We start from the raw sequence: 16921 nt of genomic DNA, 5'->3' as shown, positions 1-16921 counted from the left end.
CCACATGGAACATCCCTTCATTGTACTGTACACTCATATCTTTTGAAGCAGCTCTTTGGACAGTCAGTACGTTCACATGCACTTGAAAAATTTGATTTCAGTCGAACTAAAACAGAATTAGTCTTTTTAAAATGTCATGTAAATGCTTTTGTCCATCTGAAATTGTACCAGTACGAATTTTACGGGGTCGGACCAAATTACCTAGGTAATGCGATTGTAGCTCTATTTTGTCCAGCATGCATTCCGTTTTATTTTTTCCCAAATTCTGTGTTTTCCCTTTTATTTTCTCTGAATTCCAGGTTTTAAAGTTTAATGACATTTTATCATTAAAAAACTGTCTAATCAGATTAATTCATAGAATTTTAATAAAATGAAAACAGAACAGTTACTTTTTAACATACCATTGCATTATTTTTTTATTAAATTAAGAGTGTCTACTGATCTTCACAGCACAATCTAAAACCCAAAATTTGAGTTTTGTTTTTTGTTTATTATTAATATTATTATTATTATTGTAAAATACAGTGCTGCACAGTAGAGCATCACAGTATTAATGAAAGCAGTGATGATATTGCTTAAATATAATGTAATTATTATTGAAATATTATTATTATTATCATCATGATTATTGCTACTACAACTACATTGAATATTACATTTTACTAAACAGAAAATATTTCTGTTGCATTTTATAATTTCACATGTCTAGTTAAATGAATCTTTTATTTTGGTGGAAAACCGGATGTTTTTGATGGCTTCACTTCTCACCTCCGGAAAGCTAAATGGGCTAATGTGCTTATTAAACTGCAAAAGGCTATGATTTAATTATCTAAATATATATAGTCTATATGTGCTGCGCTTCACATCGAACGAAATGATATGCTCTGTCATTAATACACACATGGAGCACACGTGATATTAAAGCTGCACTACGTAACTTTGTGCCCTCTAGCGACATCTGTGGTTGAAACTTAAAATTGCAAGCAATTTGCGGAAGAATACGTTACATCAGTCGTGTTTTGGCACTTCTTTTCTGGCAGATGAATCTCCCAATTTGAGCCACCTGGACATCGACTGTGCGTGATCATGACTGGAGCCGGAGTCATAACATGCTATTCATGTTGATATTACGTTATACGATTAAACATTTGAAATGGAAATATTACTTGCTTTGATGAAGATAAACAACACTCTTATTTACGTAATTGAATGAATTTTACACTTAAATCGCTTTTTTGACACTACACTCAAAGCACTTTTAAATAAAGAACAGGGGACTCTCCTCAGCCACCACCAATAGCTCTTAATATGATTATTCAAGTGTTTTATCTACTATTAATGTTTGAATTGTACTACAATTTTAAATTTAAGTGGTTAAACTTGTGATATGGCTGATACGAGATCAATAGAAGACTTTATTATTTTTTTACTATATTGTCCAGCCCTAGTTACTACAATAGCATGTCTATGCAATGCACACAATAACACCGTGAACTAAAAACATAAAATGAGGATTCAATACTGATGGGGATAAAATATACTTTATTAAATGTAAAAATAATATGCTTAAATATACAATATAACAATTACAAGAAGTTAATTTCAGAAGTCATACATATTAAACATGTCACATTAACTTTACTGGACAACGTAGATACATTGCGATTGGTTAACACACGAGTATTGTTTGATTCATACAAGCATGACAAGCAATCTAAGCTTCAACAACCCTACCAGAAAACATATCCAAGCATTATAGCAGGTAAACAACTTCACCAAATCGATAACAGATAAACATCCATCTAGACTGCAATGATGCTGTCCTGAACTGTGTGATTGTTACTGAACTGAGTTACAGCATAGTTAGTTTCTCCAACCGGAACATGAGACAGCCGGTACTACTTTCCTGTGTGCGGACATGACGTAATGACACAATGATGAACGCCATAAGCCAGCGATTTCGCACCAAATCGAACCCAACAGCTCAAAGTACAAATAATTTTTATAGGCTAACCGTAGTGAATCGGGGTTAGGTAAGGACATTGTTTTGAACTTTGTTTATGTACTCAATCAATAATGGCAATTTGTTCATTTTAAACCAAAAAATCTTACATAGTGCAGCTTTAATCTTGCGGTTAGTATATAAGCAGTGGCTTCTCACATTCACTTACTCTTGAAGCTTATGCAGACCATATACGCCATTTGTTGAATTAAATCTCAGCCTTTTGTGGTTTAATCATCACACTAGGACATATCATGATTTTAATTGAATTAATTGTGCATTTGTACATTAATTTCATCCCAAATATGTCAAATTCTGTGACATTCCGTGTTTTATAGTTAATTCCGTTTTTATCAATGGATTCTGTGATTCCGTCGAAATGCGGAAATCATAGGGCCCTACATACATAAGTTAATCCGACCACAACTGGGTTTGTGTTCTCAAAAAATCAGTTGATGCACAACGTGTATTTATCACAGAAGTTGAATGCAAAATAAGCGAGGTAGAGGTATCATGGCGAATGCAAAGAACAAAACATTTTGGACGTATGAGAAGATCACCTTCATGTAGTTGCAGCTGAAGTTGCTGAACATTCTTAAATACATGGACAGATGAAAAACAAGAAATGGCGAAAAAAACATTAAAAAAAATTTGATTAAGGATTGTTTCATGCATTCTTGAAAAGACAGATTAAGACTGTAGCTTGATTACACAAAAACCTGCTTTAGCTCGATTATAGCTGCGCATGTTAACGTACTGAGTGATGCACTTGGCAGATCCCTCTCGGATGCTTGCATGCACTGTGTATTATTCTTCTGAGACGTCTGGAAAGCCCCATGTTTTTTTTCACACAGTAAGGGTTAAGACATTTAGCAACACATGTTAGCTGTACCCACCCCTTGTGATTTAACTATTGAGAGATTATGTAATACGATAAGAACATGTGTTAAACAATTATGACTTGTTCTGGTTTGATAATGCAAGAGCTATATTCTATTTATTACTGTTTTGTTACTGTTCTTTTTAGAAAGATTTATGAATAGGTTAGGGCATTGCCTGCAAATCTTTAACTGATGAGGGTTTAGCTTGTCTATTCTGTTGTTAATCTCACCGCTAGGCTTTTTCAGATCTCATAATCAATCCTTTAATGATTTTAGGTCAATCAGGTCCCTAAGCCTGTCTCTGATTGTAGAGGTTGTTTTTTATTTTTAAATACCGGCGGATAAAGGTTTTGCTGTAACCCCCATTGTTGTTTGTGTACGGAACAGGAATTTACCTGCAGATAAACCGTAAGTGTTTTGGCTGTCTTTCTGCGTTCATTCAGCAGTTCAGACCAGGATCATGATTGCGCTCCAGTAGTCATTCCTAAGCTTGAGTCATCCCATTAAAAAGACAGGGATTTAGATAGACTCGACAGCATACTGCCTCCCTCTATAACAAGATTGCCTCTGCTTGAACTGAGACAGTGCAGTGAGGATTAGAGAGTCGGATGAACGGAGGGGCCCATTCACTGACAGTTTATGAAATTACGGGATTTCATACAGGCTGTCAATGCTAAAGTCACTCTCTAAAGCCAGTGCCACACTAGCTGAATTTTCCATTGATTTTCAGTTGTGAGCTTCATTTATATAATAACTGGCCAGGTGGAGGGAGACGGGAGTATGCATTTGCATCTGCCAGTGGGAGGTCGTGAATCCCTTGACCGTCGGAACTCCCTGCTGAGATAATCACTTCACAAACTCCTTTTGTTCTTCTGCTTGTTTGAAATTATTGCTGGCAGTTGGTGGGATGGTTACACAGGACCAATGATGTTTTCTTCAAGTGGACCTGGGAAGATCGTACCTCTGAGCTTTAAAAATACGGAACAAGCCAATCTTAAGCAAATACACAATGAATGACGGCAAAAGCTCTTTATCTGTTGTACCGGTGAATAAACCCACATAACTTATACTTCACTTATATAATTCATTAATAAATGGTATCTAACAAATTATTAATTAATTTGCTTAAACCGTGAAGGGTGAGTCATTAGTTGACTGTCATCTACACTCTCTGAACACCTGTACACCTACTTATTCATGCGATTATTTAATCAGCCAATTGTGTGGGAGCAGTGCAATGCATAATATCATGCAGATACGGGTCAGAAGCTTCAGTTTATGTTCACATCAACCTTCAGAATGGGGAAAAAATGTGATCTCAGTGATTTCGACCATGGCATAATTTTTGGTGCCAGATGGGCTGGTTTGAGTATTTCTGTAACTGCTGATCTCCTGGGATTCCCATCATCTTTCATGTCGACGCGCTCTTTCCAATGTCCCGACTCAGCAACTGGGGTATCATCTAGAATTCCAACTTTCCCACTCGTTTATATGACTTCGCTTGGTCATACAAAAAAAAAAATCAAAATCAAAATCAAATCACTTTGTCACACAGCCATATACACAAGTGCAATGGTGTGTGAAATTCTTGGGTGCAGTTTCGATCAACATAGCAGTCGTGACAGTGATGAGACCGATTACAATAACATCAAATTAACACAGCCCAATTTAAACATCTGATATACACATAATTACACTCAACAATATACAAATAATAACATACACTGTACAGTATACAATATGCACTATATTGATACACATTATTCAATAACAATAAAAAACAAAAATATATAAAAGAGTATATATAGAATGTACAGTATTGTACTGTATTGACATTCAGGCTGTCGGTTGATAGTCAGTTGTTAAGAGAGAATATAATATAATAATAATATAATTTATGACAGTCCGGTGTGAGATATAAGAGTAAGGGTAATAAAGTGCGGTGCTGATGTATTTTGATCGTGGGAGATCAAGAGTTCAGAAGTCTGATTGCCTGGGGGAAGAAGCTGTCATGAAGTCGGCTGGTGCGGGTCCTGATGCTGCGATACCACCTGCCTGATGGTAGCAGTGAGAACAGCACTTGGCTCGGGTGGCGGGAGTCTCTGATGATCCTCTGAGCTTTTTTCACACACTGCCTTGTATATATTTCTTGGAGGGAGGGAAGCTCACCTCCGATGATGTGTTTGGCAGTTCGCACCACCCTTTGCAGTGCTTTGCGTTTGTGGGCGGTGCTATTGCCGTACCAGGCGGAGATGCAGCCAGTTAGGTTGCTCTCTACAGTGCAGGTGTAGAACTGTGTGTGGATGTGGCGGTTCATTCCAAACTTCCTCAGCTGTCTCAGGAAGAATAGGCGCTGATGAGCCTTTTTCACAACGACTTCAGTGTGGAGACATACATCGTATGTAACCACAAATGATAAGGCACAAATTGCAACTGCTGCCGCGAAACACTAATTGTTCTTCGTGATTATTGTTTATGCTCTTGTCTTGCTCTTATTTTGGCGAGCTTCAAGTTGATTGGCTGAGAAAATGGGGTGTAACAGTGAAGTGTTGAGAAAAGCCTAAGACAGTTGTTTAGTGTGACACCTGTCCTTCATTCGTAATTGGTGAGTATGGAAGGCCCTCTGACTGAGGAGAGCAAGATCAGCAAACAACAGTTGCCAAGTGTGACGACTTCCAGTCAAATAGAGTTATTTAGAGTCTGCTAGTGTGACGCCAGATTAAGGGTGCTTTCACACTAGTACTTTTGGTGCGTCCCTGAGTTCGAATGACATCAAAGTTCAATTCGTTTGGGTGGTGTGAGTGCTGTTTTACGAACTCAGGTGTGCAACCGGGAACCGCACCTGAATCCGCTTGAAAAGGTGGTCTGGGGTACGATTCATGTGAACTCCAATGCGGTTTGCTGTTAATATGAACGCAAAAAACGTACCAAAGCGCGAAGTGGATCGCTATCGGTAACGTGTAATTCGCGTCTTTGCAGTTATTCCCGATCGTAATTTCTCATACCAGCTTGTGTCCAAATAAATCACCTTCAGAGAGCAGCTCACATTCCTCACAACTCTTGCAACGCATCTGTAGGTTCGCAGCAGACAAACCCTAATATTCTTCACATCATTGCACATTCAATGCATTCGTTGCAGACAAACATAATTTTGTGAATGTAAAGTTTTGGTGGTAAATCCAAAATGAATAATTTAATAAAACAGCAAAGCTGATGTCTTCTTGAGTTGTTGCCTAGTTACAGTAGTAAACAGCTGCCGCTTGAACTCACGTTGATGACATAATCGGACTGTGGTTCAGACCCCAAAAATATGATGTGAACAGAGACCAGCAGTGGCAGGGGGAGGAAATGAAATAAGGTTTGGTCCAAGCAATCTAACCAAGTGTAAAAGTACCCTAATTTTACTCATTCAGCATCTCTTGATTAATGTGTGAAAAACCTTTAATCCACATGCACGGCCATAATCCTTTCCACTTCCTGTTGGATGAATCTGTGAGGAAGAGCTGGGTTGTTACAGCATGATTCTGTGCAACAGCACAGGAAACACGCTTCCAAAAATGGCAGAAGCTATCTTTTAAATTTCCGGAGGAAATGTGTAGATTGTTGGTAACTGCTGCTTTTCACCATCTCTCTGCTCATTTGGCTTTATAACGGTCTCCCTCTTAACACATTGCAGCTTAATCTCCTGTGCCTAATTTCTTGCACATTACGGTAAAACTGCTCTCTCTGTCTCTGTTCATCACATTAATCCTCTCTGTTTTGCATTTCCTCAGCCTCCAGAGAAGTACCTCCTCCCAGAGGTTAACATAAACGACTATGGAAAGAAGTGTGTGGTAATAGACCTGGATGAGACTCTGGTGCACAGCTCGTTTAAGGTAATTAAATGACCACAGATCCTCCTCTGGTAATTGCCAAACGTAAGCAACCGGGAATAAGCTACAGATTTGTCCTTATTGAGATGTTATGAAATTGTCACTTCTATCTGTAACTGCCTTAGTGACTTTGACCCACTGTGACCTATTTACATCAGGCCTATATATGCATGTAGGCAGTGCTTCTTGTGATGCTAAGTGACTGCTTAGTCAGGGCACATTTATCTCTCCTGATAGTATAGGAGTAGAACAGCAACACTGATTAATATTAAGCATTTCAAGCTCTTGATAATGTAGTTTGCTTTAGTTTGGTGCAAGGGAGGGTTTGGATGTTTTCAGAAGAAGTGAGAATAGCTGGGGTTGATCAAATTAAATTCATCTTGGGTTCTCCTAATTCCACTCAGTTCTCTGTTTCGGTCAAAATTGTGTCTTAAGTTATAATCAGCTTGTCTTCAATTTTCATTTCTGTTTAAAATGTTTTGGATCATTCCGCTGATAAAACCTTGAAAAAAAAAAAAAAACATCTTTACAAGAACTTTAAGTTGACAAAAACCTCCAGAAAACATGAGTTGTGGAAAATGAGATTTGATCTAGGAGCTTTTTGTGATAGCTTTATACAGTGGATGCTCTTGAAGAGACTGTAAGACTATCCCTCACTGCCTCGTTTTCATTCACATCAAAAATCAAATATGCCACTGCTGTTAATAAGGACTATTGGCTCCTTAACTGAAACATTAAAGCCAGCAACACATTAGCTGACTCTAAACAACTCTGTTTTGGCTGAGGGTGTCACAGTTGCAGACTGTTTTTCTTGGTTTCCGATGGAGGGGAGCACTGTATGAACATAAACAGTTTTAATAGAGAAATTTAGGATGCAAATCATGGAGTAACTTTACCTTGTGAATTGGGATATGATGTCATGCACTACTGGTTTTAGTAAATAAGTCAGTTAGCAAAAATATTATATTCAAAATTTTAGAATATTCTGTCTACTCACTTTCCAGGAACAATATAAACATGCAGCTTTGAACTATGTAATGATATAAATGACTAAATATGTAATTTAGCCAAGATGTCAGTGTGTGACGTTTCTATCTTTTATTGGTCACATGTCTTCTCGTCATCCAGATTTGCAGGTCAGAGTTCTTTGAACTTTTTTTCAGAGACACTTGAACTTTTCTTCTGCAGCGTAGTGCAAAATGTATTTTAAAGTCTCCTGTGTTTGGATGCATTTGATTGGGAGCGAAGGGAGCATGATGTGTAGTGTGACCACCCCTTTATGAGTCGGTTCTTTTGAATCTAAACCGCAGAACATAGCAAATTACTTTTATCAGCCGTTTTTTTTTTAGTGAATGATAAACTGATTGAACCACAAGTCATTTATTTCATCATGTCTGACGTGAACCAAGAACTGTTGCTGTGTTATGTGTACTTAAAACTCATGAGACTTAAATTCAAGTAATTACTGGATGGCTGTTGATATGAAAATGCGATTTCCATTCCTAACGGCTGTTTTACATTGCACGCCGAAGCAGTGCGTCACGACAATTTTGCAGCAAACAACGTGTGTGCTTTTACACCTGCAGCATTTCTGCTGCAGAAACTGCTGCGCTCTAAACAGAAAATAAAGTTATAAAATGGCTTTCAGGAGTGAATTATTGGTAAGTGTTACAAGCATGATCATCATGAAATCGTATTGACATGATGCTGGTGTAATCTAATGCAGTCTTGTAGAATTATTTCATGTAGTGACAGCCAACACAATAAGCTCTGCTCATTTTTAAACATCACTATTTAGTGGAGAGGGAGGACGATGAGCCTGAATGTTGTTTTGCACAACAGAGGACGGTTTGGTCACTCGGTTTGGCTCGATCACACTTAAAAATATAGTTAGAAAAGGTAATTATGCACAACCATTGAATAGCGATATCTCTTTGTTCAAGCACCAGCCAAAACTTTTAAGTGTTAAATACTTTCCTCAAAAAAAGGACGCACTTCCAATGTGTTAACTCTTCTTCACTACCAACAGCCAGATACAGCATCCCATGTTTTTTCCTTTGTAAAGTAATCCTTATTAAAAGTTGAGGGCAACAGAGCAGTTTAATACAAGTGTCTTTCAGTACAAACTGAGGTTAGTTTTGAATTTACCGACTACACGTGCTGTCGCATGCATTTGTTTACATTTGGTAACACACTCGGCTGTATATAGGTATTACAGTCAACCCTTTAGACCTGCTCTCAGTGTAATAGTATAAAAAAGGACAGTTTTATTTTGTTTGTTTAAGGCTATGACTTGTAGTAAACTAGTTTTAAATTATAAAACTGAATGTCTGCTTAAGCTAAATAATTAAAATAATTACATTTGTGTTTGTGTCATTCCCTATGAGATGTTATTAAAATAAAAACACACTAGACTACAAATATATGCTTAATCTGGGCAATATAATTTTTTTTTGGTCAACTCATCTTCATGATATCCATCAATAATGCACTTTCACTTTAATTCAGCTTGAGCAGCACAGCAAAAATAGACTTGGCGCCGAAACTCCCGCTTATGATGTAAATACACTCTTTTGGAAAAAAATATCCACTGCTTTTGTCCTGTTTCGGTGTGCGGTGTAAAACAGGCATAATAGTTGCTGTGCCCCTGATCCCTCAGGCTTGACTAGTAATTTTAGTAGCAAGAGGTTTTGTATGACAAGAACACAGACGCCCTCTGCTGTTTTATTGCATGAATGCAACTTATAAGTAAACAAACTTTATCACACATTGATAACCCTCTGATCGCTGACATCATGCGGATCTGCTGTGGGTTTTTCATTGTGTAATGTTTTGAGATATGTTATCTCCTAGTTGGGGCTGAGTTATAACTTCTTGATACATTTTTTTCTTTCTCGCAGCCCATTAGCAATGCTGATTTCATTGTCCCAGTGGAGATAGACGGCACAGTGCATCAGGTACAGTACTGATGAAAACTATGAATAAAACATGATTCATATTTGATGAATTACATTTGATAATAAAAATGTTGAATTGTTTGAAGTTGTAAAGTAGTCATTATAAATGCCCTGGAGTGCTTTATAGTCATTATAAAACCGTTATAAGTCTTTCATGTAAGTGTATACTGGACATTTGAACTTTACTAGATGGAGTGGCGAAAAAACAGCACAACTAATTGGCTGTTACCTTGTTCAAGTAATCCAGGATAGGCTGTCTGTCCTGGTTGGCCTATTCATGATTACTTGCACTAGGTGGCAGCTGTCTGTCTTCAAGGAGCTGATATGTACTGTAAGTTGTGCTTGATTTATGTTCCTCAGTGCTTTGTCCTTCTGTCTTTCAAGGTTCAAAAGATCAAGAGAATGATAAGAATGTGATAAGTCAGTGATAACATCAGTGATAAGAATGATTTATATACTTCATTATGACCAATCTGAATATTCTGCATTCAGATCTTTTTCTAGAATGCCCCCTAAACTTTATAATAGACCATCATCCCAGTCAACCGATTTCCTATATAGCTGCACTGGATTCATGTCCCTCAAATCACTCCACACTCTCTTAAATCAATATTTCATGTCCAGTTATTTGATATATTTGAGATCTTGCTACGCAATAAGCAGAATAGTGTACAGTCAATCGTTTATTACAAAATAAGAAATGAATTATGTGTCCACTTTGCTTCGGGACTGTGATCAGCATGTTGTTGTTGATTTTGTGATGACTGGCAGACTGTACTTTATACCTTGCATAGCTTCTCGTTGTTTTGTCTGCCTACAGTTCTGGCTCATGTAACTTGAATTGTTCTGTGTATCACATTATCTCCTTTTGTAGGTGTATGTGCTCAAAAGACCTCATGTGGATGAGTTCCTGCAGAAAATGGGCGAGCTGTTTGAATGTGTGCTTTTCACGGCCAGTCTAGCAAAGGTTTGTCCTCACCTAGGCACCACACTCATTTAATGTCAACAAATAATCGGGATATGTCAAAAAATACAAGTACACCACTACATTCAGCCAGCCCCTCTTAACTCCATACACAAAAGCAGCGCCACCTCATACTGTGATGATACTGAAAATATATCTGCCAGAGCTCTTTATGTGCTGCTGGATGATTTAAGGTGTGTTGGGTGGGTGTTGATTCATATGCTGCTCTTCTAATATCTGACCCCCTCTCTGTCTCTGTGTGGCCTGCATTTGTTTTAGCTGCTAATGCATGGGTAAGTGTCCCTATGACAACCGTGGCTCTTACAGAATGCGTGCCATGTACCAGTAGCCATGCCCTATAGTTGCAGTTGCTGCTACCTTATATTGTTTTAGTTTGGCAGCTTTTATGGTACGCTGTGAAGTTTCATTTGTATCTGTAGCTGATGTCCCTGACATGTTTTTTCTCATACCTGTTAATGACACATTAGCTGTTGAGAATGTTTGCAGCCTTCAGTAGTTTAGATCACGTGTCTTGGTTGCTTTTGTCTCAGTTATATCAAGGACATAATGGCTCATTTGCTTAAGAGGCACATTTCTGACTATGATTTAATAGTGTTTTGTAGGTTTCCTTAGTCCTTTTTGTAGACGTTGTCAATTGCATAGAAATGGAACTAGTGTTACATTGCCCTAGCAGCTTGCCTGTTCTATGTTTTGGTGTTTTATATTCATATTTGTTGCAGGGAGCAGCTGGAAGATTCCACAGTCCAGACTCTGGATTAAGACAGATTTAAGACTAAATGTCTTTTCTATCTGTTTGTGCTTCAGTATGCTGACCCAGTGGCTGACCTTCTGGACCAGTGGGGTGTGTTTCGGGCACGACTCTTCCGGGAATCCTGTGTTTTCCACAGAGGGAACTATGTCAAAGACCTTAGTCGGCTAGGGAGAGAGCTCAGGAATGTAATCATTGTGGACAACTCCCCTGCTTCCTACATTTTCCATCCTGAAAATGCTGTGAGTTTTGATTGCCAATGCAACTCTAATACAATGTTGGTTACTCTTTGGTAATTCTACCTCTAATGAAGTACTTCTTCAATTGTAGAAACAATTTATGATGCCATTACACTTGTTCTAACCAGACAGTTTCCAGCAAACAGTCATTTTACTGCCCACACTGAAAGCAAAAAAGCTGCGCAGTGTAACAAAACCACAGCCAATCAGCACATATTTGATGTTTAATATACAGTTATGTGGAGCGAGACTTCAAGTTTGGTGTGAAAAGGCCTTAACCTCGTGCGACCCTGCATCCATGCGTGGACGTTGTATTTTGGCTATGCTATACACAATGCATAATTTAAATAATTAAAAATGACTGAATACTGTTCACAAGACTCAAGATTCTAGACAGACATTTAAGGGTTAATATTATGCCGCACCGAGTAATGTGACTCAACAGCATGCCGTCGATTTCCTTGAAGCATTTCCTACGGACACAGCGCTAACAAATGTGCCTTTGGTAAGAAAGCTTTACGTTTTTTTTCTTTGAAACCTGTTTGGTTGTAAAAAGTAGAGTCTTTAGTTTCGTTTGATATGCCGCTTTTAAAAAATCCATTCATTTTTCACACGTCAGTGCCCTGATAAACATGATGTCCACATATGTGGAAACTGGCACTGCATTTCCTCAAAAGTAGAAAAAACATGTTAGTTATTTTAAATAACTTTCAACTCTAACACATCTGTGGTCATTTCGCTTCATTTTAATATACATTTTGTTATTTTATTTTGTTATCACTGTGCAATATGATTCTATTCATTAACATTAGTATTTAGTAAATGTATTCCTATATATTTACTGTGCATTTTCACATTGAGAATAAATGGGTTCATTCAAAAGCTGAAAAATGTTGCTTTCAGAGGCTTTATATGGAGTTGAAAATGGAGGATGAAAATAAGGTGCATTTCAAACTAGTGTTATTTAAAATTTCACAATGTAATCTCGCTGTTCACATATGTGGACATACATTTTTATGAAAACTATTTGCTCTAGAATGTTTTTTTTTTTTTTTTCTTGTTTATTAGGTGCTACTAGTTACAAATCAAAAAGGGAAATGAAAAATGCAATCAGCAGTCACGCGGGGGTCTCAGGAGGTTAATTTAAGCATTTGATTCGCCATTGCGGTTTTATTGCTTTACGGACATGTATGGGTTAAGTTAGAATACTAAACCGAAGCAAAAACATGTTGCAAATAAAAAACATTTCACGAAACACAAGACTTAATGGAATGCTTAGTTAATCGCGACTGCCGTAATCGTAATCTCACTTTTTTGATTCATTGATTCCCTAGGTCATACTAGTCAATGTTTGGAGCCTTGGATAACTGTGTGTGTGTGTATTGTGCAGGTGCCGGTGCAGTCATGGTTTGATGACATGAATGACACAGAGCTCCTGGACCTGCTGCCTTTCTTTGAGGGACTGAGCAAAGAGGAAGACGTGTATGGAGTGCTGCAGAACCTTAGGGGCAGGTAGCAGGCTGAGCTGCACCACCTGATGAGGGGCCATTGGAGTCCTCCGGTGGAGATCAGAGGAGCAGCTCGTCTCCTCCATCCTGCAGCTACCACCAGTCCTCACCTCACAGTACAGGAGAATGACACCACCAGGACACACAGTGAAATAAACAGACATTTTTAACATTTTAAAGGACTCTGAAATATTTCTCTTTTGAAAAGTGCTTATGAGAAACCAAAAAGAAATATTACCTTTATTCCCTTTTTCAAATGAAAATATTCTAGTCAGAACCATTCTTTGAGGTGTTGCTATGCAGGTAGAAATATGTAGGGTTAAAGGACTGTGGGGTTTCCTCTCCAACCCAACAAAGTGCCTTTTTTGAATGTCATTTTTACAGGGGGAAAACTAACATTTTGTACACAACTTATTTCCAGAGAACCTAATCTTTACAAGAATGATATGCTTTAAAATAGAGGCTGGTCAGACTCTTTTTATAAAAGCACTGTTAAAAGAGGCCAGAGATTTTTAATTATGTAAAGCTGGGTAAATGTCTCCATCTTTATTCTTGTTGTGCTTTTTTTCCCTTTTCATTTTGCTTTAGCTTGTGCCATTATATAGATCGATTATCTAGACTTGTATATGTTTACTTTTTGTTTTCTAAGAGCAAAGGAATGCATTTGCACTTGATAGGTTACTCTTCTTGTACACTATGGCCTCTCTTGCTATACAGACTAGTAGTAAACAATCTTAAGTGGAAGATTGTATTGTGCCAATCATTATTAGTTATTGTTTTTGTTCTCAGCAAACAGGCCCAACTGAATTGACTGTTAAATTATACAGCAAATATTGGTACTTTTAATTGATGTGCAGACAAATATTTAGACATTTCAAAATTAATCCAGAGAAGTTGCCAAGTGACTCTACAAGATAGAATTTTAGTCATTAGTATTTCTTTAAACTTGGTCTGAATGCCTTTGGTGAAATAGCATAGACACTGCAGTTGTTCCCCCTTTTGTAGTATTCCTAAAGGGAAGTGTCCTTTTATAGGCGTCAGGATGCACAATTGCAAATGTATCCCTTTTATTATTTTTTTTTTTCTCATTGTTTGATTTGTGTAGTATTGAAAATTGGTACAGGTCCAACATCTTTATAAGACTGATCTTATTTTTAATTAGTTTCAGCTTGTTTTAGACCATACCCTGCTGCTGCTACCACTGTACACTACACTACAAAAGACCTCCCTGTAGGGTACAAACAGTACCAGCCCAGGGACAAGAGACTGTGCAGCTTGTGCTAGAGCATAATCCACGGCACTACGGAACTAACATGGCTCAGAATCGACAAGTTTAAAGGGATAGTTCACCCAAAAATGTCACAAAAAAAAAAGAGAAAAAAAGAGAAAAAAAACAAAGTCATCATTTACTCACCCTCGTGTTGTTCCAAACTTGCATGACTTCCGTTTTTCTGTGGAACACAAAAAGATGATGTTAGGCAGAATGTTAGCCTCAGTCACCATTTGCTTTCATTGTATGCAAACAAGATGCAATGAAAATGAATAGTTACTGATACATACATTCTGCCTAACATCTACTTTTGCATTCCATGTAGGAAAGAACGTCATCCAGGTTTTGGAACAACATGAATGAGCGAGTGAATGATGACAATGTTCTATTCCTTTGAGTTTGTATGGCCTTCATCAAAATGGGTTGATTTTTGGTGAGACCCACAAAACTGATATTGTGCTTGCAGCATTGCCCTTATGTAGAGCTGTCCCTTGTGATTGTGGGTCTGATTGTTGTTGAAGTAGTGTGCAAGCTGTGCAGACTCTCCATCACCACAGTGCCTAAGATGAGAGGAGCAGCACCTGCATTTCCCGATCTGCTGCTGAGCAGGCAATAGCCTCTCACTGCCCAGAGTCCGCCACTTCATAGTTAATTTCACTACGAGTTGTCATTTATTTTTCTTTTGTCCACTTTTTTCAGTCTTTCATCGTCTACCTCTCTCCATCTCTCTTTATCCTGCTCCACAGCAGGCAACAGAGAGCAATTCATTCTTAACTTTATGGTCTTCTGTCAGTATTTGAGATATATGTATTCGTATGTTATCCCGCAGCTGCTGTTTTCTGCTTGTTTGAGTGCTGCAGAGCCTCTCCTTCTATTGACTATTTGCTGAAGTTTACACCTTAAAGCAACCCAGATATTTGGCTTCGAAGTACTTGATTTCTAGTGTTGGAAAATATGCTTGGATTTTTTAAACACAATGCGTTTCACATTTCATTGTTTTATGACACATTTGACTGCAGGTGATCTGACAGTTGAAACACTGTTGGTTTTGGTCACGGTTGTGGTATTTTCCATTTGATCTCCATGTGTTTTCACTTCTAAACTGTCTGGTTCTTTGTTTCAATACACATTGTCTATTTGAGAATTTGCCTTATTTTCTTTTTTTAATATTTTTGCAGTAAGCCATATAGAAACTTTAAAGTAATTGGATTTACTCGGGTTTGAAATCAGTTCGGAGAGGCTGTACAGTGCTAATGTTTGGATTATATTTCAAGTTGAATTCATTCATGGTTATCGCAAGTTTTCTTCCGGACTCTGACGTGTTATATTAAAGCACCTTTTTAAAAAAGAAAATGACTTTTATTTGATTTGCTGCTATGTACTAAGTTTTCTTTAACCCTTATATGTGTTCCGGTCAAAGCAAACAGATATACTTTATGAAAATTTTAGTTAATTTTACCAGTTAGAATAAAATTCCATGACTTTGTTCACACAGGGCATCTGAACACCATTTTTTTTTTTTTTTTAGATAATTTTCATAAAATATTCTGTTATTCTAGTTTTATTTCACTTTGTTACACCTGTGGTGTTCCTGTTCTGAAATGACTGGCCATTGGAAATGAATGGATTAGACTACAAATTACAGAAATATTAAGTGTTCAGGAGCATCCCAGTCCTTTAGATGAGCACATATGTTTATATGTGTTTGCACACACAAAATCCTCAGACATGTACACACACACACAAATACAACTTGTTTTGAGGGCCCTTTTGTGTATTGTCTTTTTATATACACTCTATAAGGAATATTTCAAGATCTACTTATAAAGTTGTGTTTGGGCTTGTTTGAATCGGGATAGTCTGTTGTAAGTTGCAATATGTTATTTTCTATGTCATATGTATGTTTCAGGTATTATTAAGGAAAAACGTGACAAAAAGACACTCCTGTTTATTGTATTTATGCATGTCAGTGGGACTTTCATACAATAATACTTACTGCAGTTTGGCCTCTGAGTGAAACAAATCTGCTCATTGCATTTTTGAGACCTTTCCAACAAAATATAACATGGCTATATCATCTTTTTTTAAGAGTTTACCAACTGTTCTTACTAATTTGTAAGAAAATTAAAGTATTATTTAAGAATTGGTAGGAACAGATTTATGAATTGTAAAGTCCAGATTCTAAGCTTTAAAATGACACCTGCTTTGTTTAGATCAAGCAAGTGGTTATTCATTTATTACATAATTATTATTTAAAAAAAAACATTCTGAGGGGAGTGACCACCACTAGCCCAGTATAGTGAAAATATGTATTTAATAATAATAATAATAATAATAGAACTATTAAACTTATATAATTACTAAAGTTGTCAAAAAGATCTAAAGCAATATATTGGGATAATATATGAAATATGAGATTTATTAACAACCTTAGTGGGCTGGTCATTTTTGAAGGGGAA

At 37.3% G+C, this 16921-nt stretch overlaps 1 protein-coding gene across 3 annotated transcripts in view; it reads left to right on the top strand.

Moving 5' to 3' along the window:
• The window catches only part of ctdsplb (CTD (carboxy-terminal domain, RNA polymerase II, polypeptide A) small phosphatase-like b), a 33515-nt gene extending 17003 nt beyond the window's left edge, over positions 1-16512 (top strand). The window contains exons 4-8 of one of the 3 annotated variants that reach the window (XM_051699518.1): positions 6657-6758; positions 9656-9712; positions 10587-10679; positions 11502-11687; positions 13075-16512. In XM_051699518.1, coding sequence (XP_051555478.1) covers positions 6657-6758; positions 9656-9712; positions 10587-10679; positions 11502-11687; positions 13075-13200 — 564 coding nt within the window. In that variant the 3' untranslated portion in view covers positions 13201-16512. The remainder of the gene's footprint in view (positions 1-6656; positions 6759-9655; positions 9713-10586; positions 10680-11501; positions 11688-13074) is intronic. The other 2 variants (XM_051699516.1, XM_051699517.1) reach the window with 2 other exon arrangements.
• Positions 16513-16921: the final 409 nt, after the last annotated feature.

The sequence above is a fragment of the Myxocyprinus asiaticus genome, chromosome 6 (assembly GCF_019703515.2).
Source record: "Myxocyprinus asiaticus isolate MX2 ecotype Aquarium Trade chromosome 6, UBuf_Myxa_2, whole genome shotgun sequence".
NCBI lineage: Eukaryota > Metazoa > Chordata > Actinopteri > Cypriniformes > Catostomidae > Myxocyprinus > Myxocyprinus asiaticus.
Note: the sequence above shows the minus strand (reverse complement) of the source record. Positions and strands in the feature narration are given on the sequence as shown.